Source organism: Tachypleus tridentatus, chromosome 8, assembly GCF_004210375.1.
Source record: "Tachypleus tridentatus isolate NWPU-2018 chromosome 8, ASM421037v1, whole genome shotgun sequence".
In the NCBI taxonomy this organism is placed as follows: Eukaryota; Metazoa; Arthropoda; class Merostomata; order Xiphosura; family Limulidae; genus Tachypleus; species Tachypleus tridentatus.
In genome coordinates this window covers 130,524,689-130,543,794 of record NC_134832.1, presented here as the reverse complement: position 1 = coordinate 130,543,794, position 19,106 = coordinate 130,524,689, and the positions used below count along the sequence as shown (strand labels likewise).

General features: G+C 34.3%; 1 protein-coding gene across 5 annotated transcripts; it reads right to left on the bottom strand.

The window, feature by feature from the left end:
* Positions 1 to 1,815: 1,815 nt before the first annotated feature.
* Positions 1,816 to 18,287, bottom strand: LOC143223491 (casein kinase II subunit beta-like). 5 transcript variants are annotated; one of them, XM_076451547.1, is made up of 5 exons: positions 18,101 to 18,286; positions 15,581 to 15,691; positions 9,644 to 9,797; positions 3,400 to 3,460; positions 1,816 to 2,820 (listed from the first exon to the last, which is right to left on the bottom strand). In XM_076451547.1, exons 3-5 carry the CDS (start codon positions 9,746 to 9,748, stop codon positions 2,675 to 2,677), a joined length of 312 nt encoding a protein of 103 aa, XP_076307662.1. In that variant the 5' UTR covers positions 9,749 to 9,797; positions 15,581 to 15,691; positions 18,101 to 18,286; the 3' UTR covers positions 1,816 to 2,674. The 5 variants fall into 5 exon arrangements, 3 of the variants coding, with proteins under 3 accessions (XP_076307662.1, XP_076307661.1, XP_076307664.1); XR_013012931.1 differs by lacking the exon at positions 15,581 to 15,691 and having other exon boundaries at positions 9,633 to 9,797; positions 18,101 to 18,284; XM_076451546.1 differs by lacking the exon at positions 15,581 to 15,691 and having other exon boundaries at positions 18,101 to 18,284.
* Positions 18,288 to 19,106: the final 819 nt, after the last annotated feature.

Below are 19,106 nucleotides of genomic sequence, written 5' to 3'. Positions count from 1 at the left end.
AGAGGGTGAGAAGTAGCTTTGTATGTGAGGAGTGAATTGCATCCTGTTGAGTTAGGGTATATTAAAGAATATAGCAGTAAGGTTGAGTCAGTTAGTGTTAGTGGATAATTTTGCATCTGATACTAAAGAAATATGTAGATGAAAAAAGGGAAGTGGGGCAGAATAAGCAGTATGGTTCAGTAAAGGTTTAAGAGATCATATCAGATATAAATATAATGAATTCATGAAATTTAAACTTTCTGAAAATAGCAAGGACTTGGAAGGTTATAGAGACCTGGTTAAAAAATAAGTCAAAAGGGCAAAAAAGGTGGTTGGCTGAGAGAGTTAAACAATAAGAAATTCTCTACAGGGTAGCCCGTAAGTTCCTACCCATCCATATATTATTATGTTATATTCAGTTGCGCATGTATTATACTTTTTTTTTTTCCAGAGAAATATAGCCAATGTAAGCCCATTAAAACTTGAAGAGTGTATTGTGCATAATATTATGCAGCGAGAATGAGGGACAGCACACAGATACACTGGATGCATAAAATATATGGATGGGTAGGGACATACGGACCACCATGTAGGTGTATAATGGGTAAGCAAAATGTTAGGATGGAGACTGGACGTTTTAAAAATGATAGTGAGTAGCTAATGTCAGAAAATTATGAGATGGTAAACTTATTACACTACATATTGTCTTCAGAAAGATGTAATTATTATGCCTCAACCACAGCACTCAATGTATGGGAGAAATACTGACTTAAGAGAAGTTAGTAAACCTAAAAATTTATAAATCCTATGGACCAGACAACTTATATTCTAGAGTTTTATAGGAACTTTTATTTGTGAAACTTTAGCCAATATTTTTCACACATCATTAGAAGGAAGGGATAGACATTGTTTATACAATTATTGGCCAGTTAGTTGTTAAGCTTTTGATAAGGTGCCTCAGAAAAGACTTGTTACAATAATAACATCTCTGGGTGTGGGGGAATTATTATTAAATGGATAGAAAATTGGTTTGGCTAGAAAGCAGAGGCCTCCCAGTAGCACAATAGTAAGTCTGTGGGCTTACAATTCTTGAACCTCAGTTTTGATACTAATGATGGACACAGCACAGATAACCAACTGTGTAGCTTTGTGTTTAACTTCAAACAAACAAACAGATTGTAAGGATTTTGTTAGAAGTAAGGCTGTTAAAAAAGTTATAAATAAACATATTTTTGTTATCAGAGGGCTTAACCCCCTAGATAATGTTGTATATAAATTACCTTAATAACATGCCTAACTATATTTACTTGTTTAACCAGCCAAAGGTGTGGTGATGAGCTTTCAGTAGGCGTAACTACAGCCTACAGCAGTGGGCACAGGCGATCATGTGAAACATTAGGCCTCCCCTTCATGAGTTTCAATTTTACTTTACCTTTGGTAGAAGAATCTCTATATATGTAAACTATGACATTTTCTCGTCAATCCCGCTATTCGTTGGTAAAAGAGTAGCCCAAGAATTGGTGGTGTGAGTAGCTGCCTACCCTCTTGTTTTACACTGCTAAATTAGGAAAGGCTAGCGCAAATAGGCCTCGTGTAGCTTTGCGCGAAATTCAAAAACAACAAAGTAATAACGATATTTACAGAGATCTTCTTATTTACAACATAGAAGCTAGAAATTATTGCATAGCGAATGAAAAGTGAATGTGTAAATATAGTTAGTAAATTATTTAGTGTTCTAAATAAAACAAATATATACCTTTAAATAGAATTTATGTGTTGGAAAATGATTTGACGTGTCGTGAGTGTTGCCGAGTGAAAATAAAATACTACGTGCCACGGTTAGATTTTTATTATTGTACAATACTTTTTTCTTATGTAATTCTAAAGTAATAAAATGGTAAGTTTACGAAATATATCTAATAATACAACAATATATAATTTATGTTTCTATTATAAAACCATAAATAGAATATAAGGAAATAAATATAACGCTCCCGTGTAGTCTAGTTGGCTAGTAGACCTGGCTAACACCCAGGAAACCCGGGTTCAATCCCGGCATGGGACGAAACCTTTTTTTCTTCATTTCTTTCTACATAATTTCATTGATTTTTTTCTGCACACGTTTTATTACTGTTAGTGACTTTAACCTTATCCAATAATCAATTAAATTGTTTTCTTATTAATTATTGGGCTAAATTTATGTTCCATTGATCCTGTAATAAGTGACATGTAGTATTAGTTTGAATTCATCTACAATTTGATTCCAAACTTATTGACAAATTTTTAAAATACTAGTTCTATTAGATTTTAAATGCCAATCAACAAATGTGATGACATGACCTTTGACCTGTGGCGTGAAGGGTAACAAGTGATACAAAAATAGCTTCAAGATGTAAATTCTCATGAAAGGATGCTCAATAAAACCCACGGCCTGCAGGCTGGTAGTTCAGTTCCCGAACCACTGAGACATATCAGGCTTAAGTTAAATAATAGAAAAAAATTTCAAAATTTCACTCTTTTGTTGTGTTGATGGATACTTTAAAAATATTTAATCATATAGGTCCATTTTTATGTGAAATAACATTCCACACCAAATGCTATTGGGACTAATACAGTGAGACTCATGTCAGTCAAAATAATTAAAATGGTCTGTATACCGAGGGACAAACTGGTTAGAAGGGTGTTTAGGCCTGTATTATGGATGAACCATGAAAAGCATGTGTGTAAACCCAGTTCCAAAATATGCTCCATCTGTCTGGTGATGTCGCGATGACTTGGGGTTGTCCATACATTTTGGGCAATACAGCTTGACCATGGCTTCCACTGGGACATCCGAGAGACCTTCAAGTACATATGCAAGAAGCCTGTTAAGTTGCTACCACTATAAAAACAACCTGACCGTCCAAAAATGTCATAGAATGTTAAAACAATCAAATTAAATCAATTTTGTAACCAGAATCACTCAAATCAGAGTTTTTAAATAAACCACTGAAAACAAGTGGCATGGAAGAAATTACATAACAGTGTAAAGAACCACACATGATTAGGTTTTTTTTTTTTCTTTCTTCATCTTCTAAACATGGCTGGGAATTTTTGTAACTTTAAAAGTAATTTGTAAACATTTTAGCTGTAGCAAAAAAAGTTCATTGCAATCCCTTGTTTGGATTTTATAAAAAGAAAAGTTTAATTCATAAATACGCATCTTTTGTGTAACATTGGCTACTTTATTTAAATTAGATAGGACGACTTTCATAGTAGATTTCCAAATTTTCATACTAAATCATTTTAACATTTTTTAAATGAGAATTAGAGATAACCTTTACCTTTATAATTGTTCAAGATAAAATTACAATATCATCAGCATTTCAACACTTTAAGTGACCAAATTTTTTCATGGGATTAAAAACAAATTAATCTTACCTATAGGAAGCATTGGCTGGTTTTCACAATAAACAAAGTCTCCATTTTGATATTTTTCTATCTGAAAAACGAAGAGGATAAAAAAGAACTATTTACTGAGCTTTAAGTAATTAAGAACCTGATGAAGTACATTGGTTAAAAAAGTTGAAATAAACAAAGAATAACCTTTAATAGAAATACATACCTTGTAAAAATTTTACATAAATAGAGTAGATTTATTAATCCAGTTTAGAGGGTATTCCAACATAATAGAACAATATATAGTTTATACGTTTATAATATAAAACCATAAATAGAATATAAGCAAATAATTTTAACGTTTCCGTGTAGTCTACTAACACCCAGGAAACCCGGGTTCAATTCCGGCATACGACGAAACCTTTTCTTTTTCATTTTTTTCCGCATAATGTCATTGATTATCTTCCGTACACATTTTATTTCTGTTAGTGACTTTAAATTTATTCAATAATCAATTAATTTGTTTTCTTATTACTTATTGGGCTAAATTTATGTTCCATTGATCCTGTAATAACCAATATGAGATAAAATATTTTTGGTAATTATATAAGAAAATAATAACTTATGAGATTTGAAACATTCAACATTATCGTTTCCATGACGAAGTGTCTCATCATTTGGTGATTGAAAATTATTAAAAAACACGCGGTTTCCGATGGTTCTAGATACAGCCGCCTAACACGTATATGTCTACTTCACTACTTTTTCTGGTGAGTGCACATACACTTATTTATAAACGTGTTAAAGTGACTTAGTTTCTTCTACCCCCACCTCTACACTTCCAATAAAGTTAAGCAGTTATGCAAGACCGAGAAAAGATAAAGAGTTACCGCTTCATAACGCTGCGATTTAGGGAAATTTTCAATTTTATATAAAATAAAAGTAACATATTAAACGTGTACAACCACTCTCACATAAGTTACAGTTGGTAAAAGATAAGTTTATGGCCAGACCATTATGTAGCTTTACTCTAAATCGCAACAAACGAACAAACTCAAACGATAAGTTCGAGCTCCCTTGAACAATTAAAAATAGTGAAGGCACTAATCGCGAATTTACTAAAAGGAGAGTAATTAAAAACGTATTGCAGCTTCTATGTCTACCTTCTAGCAATTCTGAAGAACAATAACAACAAAAGTTGGGAAACCTCCACGATAATTCCCTAAATGCAACTAATCACTATCCGGTTAAATTTCTGGAAAGAGAATACATTTCTGTTCACATGCGTGATCTCACACTAAGCAAACGCAAACTAACGTGGCAGAGGTTTAGTTTAGAGAGAGAGAAATCGGGAGAATTCTCTCTCCAACTGGGGTGTTCAGGAACGTTGCGGTTCCTCTTCGTCCCCTTTCGTGAAAGGTTATTAGTTTTATTTTTATTTATTTATTTAGTAAATAATTTTTTACTCTTTTTTGGGTGAAGTAGGTCATTCTTAATGTTATCCTAGACCGAGGCAAAGGCAGCACCGGAGAGAACGGCCAGGTCCCGTCCCGAAAGGCAGAAGTCAAAGTAAATACGAACACGAATTCAAACGACCCGACTCAGGTTCTGGCAATAAAGTTGCCTGTGCTGGGATCTAAAAATTCTGGAGGTGCTCCAGATTGCGATGTCGTCTGCGTATTGTGAATTGTGTGTGTATGTTAGATTTGGAAAAGGTATGTCACTGACAAAAATTATGTATAGAAGTGGAGAGAGGACTGATCCTTGGGGCACTCCTGCGGTTATATTAAATGATTTGGATATAGTTTTATTGACTTTTACTTGTGCTGTTCTATCTGTTAAGAAATTTGAAATCCATTTAACTATCGTGGATTTATTTGCAGGTGTTTTAGTTTGTATTTGATGGCATTGTGCCATACGCTGTCGAATGCTATTTTGACATCTAGGAATACCCCGATGGTTACTTGATTGTTGTTGAAAGCTTTATAGATTGATTCGTGTGAGGTGATCTGTTGTTTGCCTATTTTTCCAGGAGGCATTTTGAGATTCTGGAAGAATGTTATTTGATTCGCAAAATGGAGGAGACGGTTGGAGATAATTCTCTCCATCAGTTTGCCAAGGCAGCTTAACAGACTGATGGGGTGGAAATTATCTGGATTGGTTCTGTTGGTTTGTTTCTTTGGGATCGTGGTTATGATGGCTTTTTTCTAAGTGTCAGGGTAATATCCAGTCGCTAGTGAAATATTCATGATGTTTGTGAGGTGTTGTAACAGGAGAGTAGAGTTTTTTTCAGAACAATGTTTGGTATTTGGTCATGTCCAGGGGAAGTATTCTTCAAGTTCTTGATATTAATTTTTACTTTGGTTATGGTTATTTTTCTAATGATTGACCTTGAGTATGCTTCTAGTGTCTCGCCAGGGAATCGTGGTGAGAATGAAGCTTGGTTTGTATTTATGAACTTGTTGACATGATGTTGGTGTTGTGTGTCAAAGTCTACTGAATTTAGGTCGCTAAAGGAGGATTTGTAGTAGTCAGCTAATAGGTCAGCTTTCTCTACGTCTGTCCTTGCGATTTTATTGTTGTGTGTGATATGTTGTAGCATGTGATTTGTGTTTTTGTCTGAAGCAATACTCTTGAATTTTTTCCAAAATTCTTTTGGATTGTTCTTGGTTTTTTCTAAGTTTTTACAGAAGTTTTGCCAATTAGTTTCTTTAGCATTTTTAATTTCTTGTTTAATTTTTGTATTTGTTCTATTGATTTCTGTTTTAATGTGTGGATCACGTGTAACATAGTGTGTTCGTCTTAATTGTCTGCGTTTGATTATTAGTGCGTGAATTTCTGGTGTTAAGAGTCCATTGAATAAGTGATTGCTTTCTTCTTGTTTTAGGAATTGTGTTTTTTTATGGCTTCTGTAACTTGATTTACATAATTGTCTAGTTCTGTTTTGTTGTTAGCATGTTCAATTGGGCGGGGTAGGTACGAGTCCAGTGTAGCATTAAAAGTGAGACAGTCTGTTTTGGTGTAGGTGTATGCAGAGGGAGTCACGTACGCCACGGCAGGGTGAATCATACATAACATGGGGAAGTGGTCACTAGTGATTTCATCATGTACTTTAAAGTTAGAGATTCTGTTTACCATGTCCTTGGGTACGATGATGAAATCGAGTACATCGTATGAGCCGTTAGCGGCTGATAAGTGTGTAGGTGTATGGTCATTAATTAGGTGCATTTTATTACTAAAATGAAATTTTTTTTATGCACAATCCTCTGCGTGTGTTTCTGTTTCCCCCTTAGTTCTGTATGCGGAGAATTAAAATCCCCAATAATAATTGGTTTGGGTTTGCGATTAACACATTTTTGAAGGAAGTTAATGTCGATATCTTTAGTTGGTGAACAATATATGGCTAGAATCGGAATAGTTAGCCGGTTGTTAAAGTGTATATTACAAAAAATGGTTTCATTTATGTTAGATCTAAAGTAATCTTCTATTGAGATTAAATGCGATATTTCTGTACTAAAGTAGGCTATTATACCTCTGTTGTTTTCTGAGTAAGGTATGCTATGCGTGATGAATCCGGAGACTGTGGTGTTTTGTTTCTCTGTGCAAAGTATTTCTGATACGATGATCATGTTGGTATTTATATGTTTGTTTATGTTGTATATTTCTATCCTTTTGTCTTTGAGATTTCCTTGGCAGTTGATGTGTAAAATTTTAATGTGTTGTATCATTGTGTTGTTTTATTTCCCTTGCATGAATTTTGAGTGAAAGATGGTGTGGTTTGAGGTGGGAAAGGTGAAAGTAAGAACTTGCAAGGTTACACACAGCCTTGAGTGACACGTGCCTTCATTCGAATGTGAGGAGATCACTCAATTGTATTAGCATTGCTAATAAATTTGTGGTGAATTCTGTGGGGTTGAATGCTTGTGTTGTTTTCGAGCGTGTGACGTCTGCGTAAGTACGTGTTGGTTGAGGTTGAGAGTTTTTGATTTGTGTGTCTGTTGGAGTTTGTAGTAATGGTTGTTTGGTGATGTGGGTTTGATTGTTATTGTTCGTGGTTTTAAAAATAATTTTGTTTCGTATCTGAGTGTATTTGGAGCAGCCTTTGTAACTGGCTGCGTGAGGGCCCTGACAGTTTGCGCATCTCACTTGGTTACGCTCATTAGGACACTGAGCAACCTCGTGAGGTCCGCCACATCTCACACATCTGTCCTTGGCCATGCAATTAGTTTTCGTGTGTCCGAACCTTTGACATTTGTATCATTGAATAATGGGCTTTTGGTGTGTTTTTTCCGGTTCGGTCGTGTGTTTCTTGAAAAATAGGAAGCAACCGTTTTTTAATAATTTATCTTGATCGTCTTTATTGTTGACGGTTACCTTGATCAGTGGCGTTTTTTCTTTCGTTCTAGAGGAGATGATTCGGTCTGATTTTACAATGTCGTAGCCTTGTGTTTTTAACTCCTCTGTGATTTCGTTATCTTCGATGTCGAAATCGACACCTCTGATAATGACAGTTAACTTTGGCGTGTTGTTTTTTGGTGTACTGATGGTGGCATGGACCCCGAAGGCATCCTTGGGCCAGTGGGCCAAAATATGTGCAAACTCTTGTGGTTCTGTGCATTTTAACATAATTATTCCGTTGGGAAGACGTTTAATGTCCTTAAACAGGATGCCCGGGTAATAGGCCCTCAGTGAAAGCAAGCACTAAGCACCCTCACACTAAGCAAGCGCTAATTGCCTTTTATTACAACCCATGGCTGTAGACAGCAAGGTAGGGGAGGATGACCCATTACCCCAAAATTTATTTCATCCGATAAAGAGAGATTTTATTTTTCCAACAGTAAAATACTCACAATAATAAATACAAACCCAAGTGAAAGCTGCAAGTGTTAATTCTGGGGTTGGAGAATATTAATTCTATAACAGCCACAAATAGCAGCTGAGATAATCCTCAGTAAGGTCTGCTTTAGATATTTCCCCCCACGCTAAGTTTAACAAGTAATCTAATGACAAATTGTTCTTACGAGTATAGAAACAAAAAATGTAAGTTCTTTAACCTACTAAATTAATTTTCTATAGGAAACTATGTTAACAGATGCTAAAGTACTACATTTACTCTTCTCTATAATGTCATTTATTTTTCCATTTAGGCTTACTTATCAGCTCAGGCTCCTTAATTTAAGCTAGTTATTTGTATTATTAGTACTATTTATATAATGTTTATCTTTGAATAGGCCCATAACCCATAGTGAAGGCATAACTTGCCTCAAAACCTCATGCTCGTTGTAAAGCAATATGTTGTATCTTAGAGATATGGGAATTAAAAAGTTGAAAGCAGATATGTAAAGATTGAGAACATTAATAAACATATTGCTTATAAACAAGACAACATCAGGAAGATCCTATTTCTTGATTGATGTGTTAAAAAGTCAGAACACCACTGTTCACATGGAAATTAATTATTTCAACACAAATATGGGTGAGTCATGGCAGGTAAGAGAACAGATGAGAAAAACTGATTACTTTCTCCTTCAGCTCATGTTTTACATACAAAGATTATATAAAACCTGCTGATGCAACATGCCCACAGATATCTGAACATATTCCACCTAATAAGTGCAAAATATATTATTCAAAAACAACAATAAAGAAAACATATCACAAAGGGTTCAAAAGTAAAAGAAATGTAGATCATTCAGACAATTTCTTATTTTTGACAATGCCAAGGTTCTTAAAAATATTGTAGATTAAAAGGTTGGAAATGGTTTGTTAATTAAGGGACAACAAAGGTTAATAATATTAACACAAGAATGACAAAGAACAGAATGCAAATATGAGAAGTAATGGGCCAATATTTAAGCCAATTGAGAATAAAATACTAATTAGATGACAGGATTATACAACACCCAGTTCTGAAGCCATAGGTTCTAAACATTACTGTGAGAAATGGATGTTCAGGATGAATGAGCAGATATTCTGGTAATGGTAGTAGAATCTACTCTCTAGTACAATTGCCAGCTAAAGTAGAAAGATCAGGATAACCTGCTGCTTCATGGAACTTACTCTGCATAAGTTAGATCAAGAAATCATTTGAAATAAGCCAAGCCAATTAACAAGAATGTTGGGATAAAGCATCCATAAAAGTGACTGAAATCATCTAAGGCAAAGAACCTCATGCAGATGATTATAGAATCAAGACAATTTTTTTACAGTAAAATATACAAGGGCGGTTAATTCATACTATTTAGAAAGCACAAAAAAAAAATAAAGATACACACTTCCAACTCACTAATGTATAACTTTCTTCTCCATTTTTCACCATTTTGATATCCAGCAAACTATCCTGTTCTTCCACAACAAAGGGTTCTTCTACCTTCATCTTTAATACTTCCATGATTAAATGACAGTTACCTTTACTTTCTTATTAAAGCTTGAAGTTAAGGCTGGATAGAAACAAGATAAGAATTAGAACTTGTAGCCTATAAAAAATAAGAATTAGAACTTGCAGCCTATAGAAAAGATTACAAAGTATTCGACAAATATATATATACATATCAAAATTCTCATCACTTTGATAACTTTCATATTAATTCATAAGGTTAATTATCTTCTCATATTTAAACTAAAACTATCACATATCCCTTTTAACTAATATTAATTTACCCTCAAATAAAATTTGTAAAAAAAAAAAAGATTGAGACAATCTTTAGAAACAAATTAATATAAACAGTAAACATGAATGTAAATACTAGGGAGTTGGGTATTATCTCACTTAAGTGAAATAAAAACTCTGTAACCCAAGTGCTTTTGAAAGGTCTACCTTTCAAAAGCACTTGGATTATTGTTTTTATTTCAGTTCTATCAAAACTCAAGACTTCTTGAAATTATGTGTTTTTCTGACATAATGAATTTCACTGAAGAGATATACCTCATATATAAAATTACACTATAATATGACTTGACTGAAACTACTGAAATATTACACTTTTTATCTTTGAACTTGAAATTAATGATAGTTTCAGTCTCTTGTTCATTCTTGATAAATGTAAAATTACATAATTCAACAGCTCTAGAATCATATACTTCTTACAAAATAATTTACTTTATCACAAATTTTATAGAGAAGCATAATTTAAAACAAAAATATCCAATTTTTTTGTAATTTTGATATTATATATCTGGAGAATGTGTGTGTGCTAACAAAAACCATTACACTGAAAGTAAAAAAAATATTTCCTTTCATAACAAACATGTAGAGTAAAAACAAAACAAAAAGTAAACTATAAATTTTGTTGAATGTTTTGATAACAAAAAAAAAAGATAATATACATCAGTGCTTTTGTGTTTAACATGAAGATGCATCTAATTTTTCTTGGTTTCCAATGAATATTTTATGTGTAATCAAGTTGTAAACAGTCTTGGCAATGGGCTCAATGATTGTGCAATGGAAACACCAAGCAAGTAAGTAAAATGAGGGGAAAATAAAACAGGATGGAATAACCCATCTTAGTTGGAGGTTATAATATTCTTATACCAACAATGTATTTCTGATAGTTACTTCCCTCTACTCATAAGAATAGTTATTCCTATTTGGTGCTGCCCACTATACATAAACATTTGTATTACACATGTCAAAAGCCTTCTGCACTCTTCCTATTGGAATCAAATGATTCCAACATGTCTCTCATTTAAATCATCCTGTGTCACTTCTCTACCATTACAAGCACAGTAACCCATGCAATGCATGTGGTTCCCTCTATGTGTTTCTACTGAACTATAAACTATCAGTTCAAAGTTTGGTAAATGACAGAAGCACAGCAAATAACTGGGGAGGAAAGGTAAGAAGTGTGAGTGGAGGGAAGTACCTATTGGAAATACATTTTCAGTTTTGGAAATTTATAACTTCTGATATAGTACTTTCCTCCCCTCACAAGATTAGATAGAATCCCACATAGATGAAGAGGGACTGGTGCAAGGAAAAACAGACCAAAAGCATTCAAAGGACACCTCTATATATGAAAGAATCAGATCTCAAAATTTGAAGAGGGATACTACACCACTTCTTATCCCAGTATATTCTTTTCCCAAATGTGGTAAGTGCAAGAAAATAGGATGTAAAATGACAGAAGTACAGTCGCATAGGATAAAACATGGTAGGAAAGTGATCCTCACCACAGAAAGATACAGTAACTCAATTCCACAATAAAAAGTGGATAAACATAGATGCATCCTATGATGTAGAATGGTGGACCATATGACACAGGATTAGCTCTGAGCTACCAATTTGGGAACATAACATCTGATATTGAGAGAATATCTATCACATGCAATCAACTCCTCCAATCATAATACAGGTCAGAACCATCCAAATTGGAATAACATCCCTGTGAGAAGAGAGAATGAGGGATAGCCACGGGTATAACTGGAACAATCTCACATACTACTCCTGTGACCTACAACCAACAGACAGCATAAACTGAGGGAGGAAGATAGAAAACCTGAAACCTGTATGAGGACTTGTATTGACTGGTTCACTATAAATTCAAAACCAGGTGATAGGGTAATTCATAATGAAGAGAGACCTATTTGAAGTAAAAATGTATTCTCAAGACAGCTGGTATGAGTATTAGCACTTCAACTAAAATAAAGTACTAATACCCATACCAGCCACCTTGAGAATACAGGTGATGGGATACTGACATCCATGTACAAGTAGTAAGAGGGAACCTAAATTCTCTATAGCTGAACTCCAGTGTTTATGTAACCAGTATCAGGAGGCCATGTCATTCAGCAAGGTGATAGCTTAATTTCTCCAGAGGCTACATCAGCTTAATGTCATCCCCCAACTCTCAAGTGAATGGTTATAACCATCTTTTTGTGGAACCCATTCAGGGGGATGTCTCCATGGTCAATCACCCCAGCAACTTGGAACCAGTTTGTGGTAAGAACCCTTACACTCAACTAGAAGAAGGGAGTGAAAATGTGTTGGGAGTCCAGAGAAAAGTCAACACATGAGACAGTACATTAGGTGATCACAAAACCCTATTTTCAAAAGCAGACCATACCGATTATTTAAGTGAGACATGACAGAGATTGGCAGCTATTTCCTTGTGCTTTACCCATGAAGTTCATGGTTAATACAGTCCAGAATGGGCATATTTATGAAGCAAAATATTACAAGGCTGTTTACCTACAAATGATCTTGTGAAAAATCCCATCTCAAAGATGAACATGCAAAATGATGGAAAGGAAGACACTAATCAACATGGATTACAGTACAGAGTTAGTGTTAAAATCCCCCTCAGCTTTACTCATGAAGTCCATGAGTAGCAGTTCAAAAAGATATAGTTTTAATGATTTCTAAAACATATATACATACACACACATATACATCACCAAGAAAATGCCCAGGAGTGTTATATAGTTACTTCAGTTAATATGGATTTTAGACGAAGCACATTTGACCATGCAACACCCACCACATGATGGAATTCATAAAGAAGATTCTAAGGATAGGGAAGCTGAAAAGAAAACAATGAGGAGATAAAGCAACAAGACTTGTGCCAGGCAAAGGTGAATGGATGCATGTAAAAATGCCATACAAGGAAGATACAGCCAGATCTAGTAGACAATGAACAACAAAGGTATTGTACTTTACATTACAGTCAAAAAACATCCTTCAAAGAATGGCAAAGGTGATCAGCAAAATACATATTATATAAGAATTTCATATGAAGAGACAATAATCTTCCACAGAAAAGTTCAAATATGCCAACTGAATGAGCTGACACACCCAACCAATACAACTAACACTAGAGGGCACTAGAAACTAAAGCTTGCAAGAAATAATGAGTCAGGACAGGAGTGCAACCGTGAGAGGAGGCAGAATGTGTTTTATAACCTATAGGAATGAAATGAAGAAGAAAGCATACTGGATTGAAAATAAAGTACAGGTGGAAAATGGAAATAGAAGGTCTCATGGATATGAATGAAGGATCCAAAACATGAAGTCAGATGCTGAGCTGAAACAATGGACAAGCCAAAATTGTGCATAAAGACATAGTGGTGACATATGTGGAACGAAAGACCAGTTTGTGATGAAAATCTTGTTGGTATATAGTCAAACTATCAAGAGATGAAAGGAGCCAGGAAAAAGGCAAGTGAAAACCACAATGTGATGACAGTGGGATCCAAAAAGAGGCAGAGGGCTAGATAGCACAGAAAAAATAAAATAGTAATCCCTGACTCCGTGATATAAGTGACTGCAGTGAGAAAGTGGGAATGTATCACCACCTCCTGCAGGAGAGGAAGAAGGTGGGAAAAGGCTTGAGAAAGGTGATATGGAGAGACTCCTTGACAGACTAGAAACTGGAAATCTCCTGGATGAGAACCTCAGCCCCTTAACGAGGATTATGGAAACACAGGTAAGTACTGACCCCCACTACAGTCTGGATTCTGTTCAACCACAAAGTCAGGGACTTAAAAAGAAGTTTCACTGATCAAGGAATGAACATTCCATGCAAGTCCACATCCTCAAAGAGACAGAACCCATCAAGCTGTAAGAAAAGCAAGATATTCAGAAGCAGTTCATGACTATAGTTATTAACCAGAGTTACGACTGGTGGTCTTCAAGGCAAATAAACTGTCAAACTACAGCTATTCAGTGGAGTTAAAATAGGTTGTCATTAAAGAAAATTACTGTTAAATGTAATTCCCAGGATGCAACATTAGTAATCCTCTTTGATGGCCATGTGGTAAGAGAGTTACACAATCAAGTATCAAGTGCTTAAATAAACTGAAACAATTAGCAAATGAATCCAACATTTCACTCTTGCCATCATATATAATGTCATTAGTGTAAATACCAGATTAATCAACCTTTGTCAAGCACTCCTTTAGATTAGACATAACAATGAGAGGTGGAAGCCCTAATTTAGAGCTCTGGAGGACATCATTTGGAAAAGACTTAACGAAAGCAGCATTATATCTTTTCACACAGAATGTTAAGTTTTATAGAAAACTGCCATCTTACTATGTGGCCACAGTATTTGTAAATTTTCTGAAGAAAACCATTAATCCAAACACTATCAAATTCAGCATCCACATAAAGATGGCTATTACAACTCCTTTGTTAACTATACTGATCAGATTAGCTTGTTGTAGTGTTGAAAGGAACATCATCACACTCTTACCATGACAAAAACCACATTCATCAGGCAAGAAACAACAATCACAGTATTATACAAACCAAATAATGGGCATTAATTTCGAAAAAAGATTTGGGGGGAGAGAAAATAGTTGGTAGAATGTATCACCTCAAGAGTTAGGGATAGGTAGAAATTCAGCACTAAGTTTGTACAGCACAGAATAACTTATGAAATATTTTCTAGTAGTAGTGATCTTCTGATTAAGAGGGTAAATAAGCTTCCTATGGGAGGATATTATTATTCACTCACCTACCCATGAAGCAATTGCAATAGAGCCTTGAGCATGTTGATACTTTTTCCATGTTGAAGAAAAATGGATGCCCTTTGCCAGAGAAGAAAAAAAACAACTTACCCCACTTGGAACATTCATGACTTCTAATATCTCTTTTCATTTTAAACTGTGATTTGTTAGTATTGTGTCAAATAATCTTGACATAAACACTGCAGACAAGTTTGGTGATGTTAAACCAATAGTTTACTGCATTCAGCCATGGTATTTTTTAAAACAACTTTCACAGAATTATTCATTTGTAAGGATCTTAAAATGGTCTCCATAAAAATACTGCTAAACGTCTCAGCAGACATAAAACTAAGTCTACACCATTTAACTTGGTAGGTACTTTTATAAAAAATTCCTTCCAACATGCACAAGAATAATAACTTTTGAAAGAAGAGAAAGTCTTAAGTCATCTCTAGAGAAATTAACACAAAGTGTGAAAAATGCTCATTACCAAAGGTATTACATATACATTTGAAACCAATTTGGCTAGAATGTGAAATCTAAGATGGACTACTGGCCAGTGTAAGAGTACTGAAGAGCAGAGGTTCTATAATTACGGAGAACTCGCCTTTGTCATTAAGAAATCACTTTACAAAATGATTATGAGTATTAAAATCAACAAACATGTATACTGGTTAATAACAGAAAATGAACCTGAGTGAAAATGGTACAAAAATTCTACACATTAAGAATGGTTAGAGTTACCACCTCATAGGCAACAGAAATACCAATAACTTACCAAGTTGCAACATTTGGAATAAATACAAACTCTAAATTATAGTAATATGTTATCTTCTGGAACCAAATATGCTTGACACTCAAGTATTGACTTGTACTTGTATAAACCACTCTGAAATGAATACAAAAATAAAATAAAACTGGGTTAAAGCCCCTAAAGACAAAGCTACAGTTTGGATGCATTAAAATACAAGGACATATTCAACTGCTACAGAAGCAGAAGTTAGAACATGCAAAAACATAAAAAAAAAACAAGATGGAAGATTATGTGATGCAATTTGAGAGTAAGTTAGTACATTAGATGATGCAGATGGAAAGGAACTAAGATTTCTGGTTTTGCAGAAGTACTGTTACCAGATGGATGAAAGCATAAAAGGTTTTGTATGGGTCATCCAAGTCATTATACTCAAATTTGAGTTATAAACCCTCTAGAATTTTTTATTGAAATTCATGATGACCAACATAAAGAGTAAAAATCAAATATACACTCAGTTGTTCCTTAAATGTTCACACCAAGATGGTGCTACAACAACAAAACTGTATTATTAGGAAGATTAATGTTCTGTAAGAATAATTGAGCCAGAAGCACAAACATCTATATCTAAAAGTATATGTTTTATTATCATATATTATTGTTTGTAGGTAAATTGTGAACATTATCAGCAAGTTGGCACATGATGAATTTGGACTGAAATCATTGTATCATTTGCTGAATATGATCATTTGAAATGAACCTTGAAAAAAGTGATGACAAGATGACAAGAAGGATGCCAACACATCATTTTTGACAAATGTATCATATATCCAAGCCACTGGTACAGTTTCAGTTGAAATAAAACTTGACAATGTTCTGATAAAGAAAAAGTATTTTTAATTTTAAAATCAAAATTAACTTTACATATTGCATGGTCATCATTCTGAGAGGAAGCATTCTTTTGAAAGTGATAGAATGCAGGAAATTTTCCCAGCAATCACTTATCCCAACACAAACTGTGCCATTTAGAGTTCAATAATGCTGAATTCCTGAAAGTAAAGAAAGCATACATCAGCATGAAAAGAGAAAAGCCAATAAATATCAGGTACTAGGCAAATACACAACAAAGCTGATTTTAATGAGTTCTCATTATTATAATGCCCTTATGGCTGAGAGAGTGAACATACTTGGTGGGATGAGAATTCAAACCCACAAACCTCAGATTATGACTCAAGTACTCTAGCCATGCCATGCCAAGAAAGTTAAATGGTCAACTGAATCATGCAATAAATCAGGTACTCATTGGAACATGAATCACCCCTCTTGTAATTTATACTAGTTGCAAAGTTCATTCTTTGAAAAGAAGTAAACAATGCATCTAGTAGCTGCATCAGATAGATGTCAGTATTTTATATGGCTGGGTTAAATTACTTTATGACAGAGTGACTATTTCTCTTTGAGATTAATTTAAAACATAATGATGAAGGGTTTTCTGTTTATCTACAGACTACAGGAAAGACTGTTTACCACTAGACAATTTGGATACAGTCTTGGGTCAGTTATGTAGGAAAGCCAACCTAGACTGCACACCACCTTACAAGTGCAAATGTTTTCTAATTTATTCATGTAAATATTAAAGGTTCTGTTAGTTTATAGATCTCTGGATCTCAAAATCCTTTTTCTTTCTCTAACTTGCTGGAGTATGCTGATCTGATTCAAACATAGCTTGGATATTTTCAAACTGATAACTGGGCATTTTGTGTATCAGTGTTGTATTTAAATACTATAAAAAATTCAGAAAACTCTCAATCTAATTTTGAACCTAATGACCTAAAAGGCACCAAAGTAAAATTTAAGGCTTTTATCTTCCCTGTGATGATAATGTTAAAACATAGCAGTGCACGATTTATCTAGGGAAAACTTAGTCCATTCTAGTTTACGTGACAAAATGTTTTGGTCACTGACAATACCTTGTGGTGTGAATCTATTTTAATATAATTGTAAATGCTGACGATATTCTCATATTTATTATAACTCAAGTAACATAGACTTTCCCCGTAGTTAAGATTTAGTACATCTAAATATATGGCAGATGTACAGTACCACTGAATTCTAAGTTTCACAAGTATATATAAATATATGAGAAATTGTAAAGTTTACTTACACTGATTTATGAAGAAACACAAGATATAACACACTGGCCCTTAATAATATTGCATTGTAACACAACGAGGTAAACTGGCACTAATGAAGACTTTGCAATCATCTTGTTCAGTAACATTTATTGATTCAATGAAATCAAAATGTCAGCAGTGTCTCAGCCTTGACAATCAGTTTCCATCTATCATGTTTTAACAGCAAAACGAAAAGACTACACATCCATCCCCAGACACACACACACACACAAAAAAGTAGCCTAATAACGAAAAGCTAGAATTTGAATACAACCCCCCAAAACCCTTTGCAACATGGCGATTTACTATTCTCTTTAGCTTAGTTTAGCTATCAATAATCACTTCCACTACACTATCTAAACTCCTAACTCACCTTCTACAGAATCACATTTGTAGAGAAATATATATGCAAAAACGGCTCGTTTCGGTTGAGAAAATATTTTACAACGTTTCAACCTTCTTCCGTCATCGTCATGTTCACGAAGAAAGAAGTAACTGACCGGAAGCTGACCACATGTTTGGAAGGGGTTGTGTAACTGAGTGTCGGAATGTAGAGGGCGGTGTTAGATGTTTGAATATATAATTTTATTTATTTTATTATATTAATATAGGTATAAAGGCGTTCCTTTATATTGGTTTATTTTGGGTTTACGTTGTTGTATAAGTAAGGCTTCTTTAATTTTGCGTTTGTTTATGTTTGTTTCTTTATGTAGTATATGAGTGTTTTCTATGGTTATGTTGTGTTTATTTGACTTGCAGTGTTCGAAAACGTGTGAAGGTGACTTTTTATGTTCTTTGAATCTGGTTTTCAATATAAAGGAACGCCTTTATACCGAAATTAATATAATAAAATAAATAAAATTATATATTCAAACATCTAACACCGCCCTCTACATTCCGACACTCAGTTACACAACCCCTTCCAAACATGTGGTCAGCTTCCGGTCAGTTACCTCTTTCTTTGTGAACCTGACGATGACCGAAGAAGGTCGAAATGTTGTTCGCTCTTCTATGTAAAATATTTTCTCAACCCAATTGAGCCGTTTTTGCATATATATTTCTCTACAAGTGGGTTTTCTCAACATCATTGAGAATCACATTTGCTTGGAGCAAATATTCGTATAATAGGAGTGACGCCAGCTTCTCCTAGTGGTAACGTACATATATTATTAATACTGTGATAAATAATGTTAATATTTGGTAATCGCTAGCTATTTTAAGAGTGTTCGTAAAGTGCACGAAGCAGGACCAGTGAAGAACATTCGTAAAATAAGCGATCTGAAAGAGGTGACATTTAAAGCCTAATTTGTTATTCCTCGCCACTACGTCCCTATTCTCTTGACCAATACTGTCAAGTCTCAAATGAAAGACTTCAGGGA

Excerpts from the sequence above, each read along its gene's own strand:
- LOC143223491 (XM_076451547.1), bottom strand. The coding sequence starts at position 9,748 with ATGGAAGTATTAAAGATGAAGGTAGAAGAACCCTTTGTTGTGGAAGAA. Across the intron at positions 3,461-9,643 it reads GAGAAGAAAGTTATACATTA|ATAGAAAAATATCAAAATGG; the intron begins GTGAGTTGGAAG and ends TTCGTTTTTCAG. Across the intron at positions 2,821-3,399 it reads CCAGCCAATGCTTCCTATAG|GTCTCTCGGATGTCCCAGTG; the intron begins GTAAGATTAATT and ends ATGTACTTGAAG.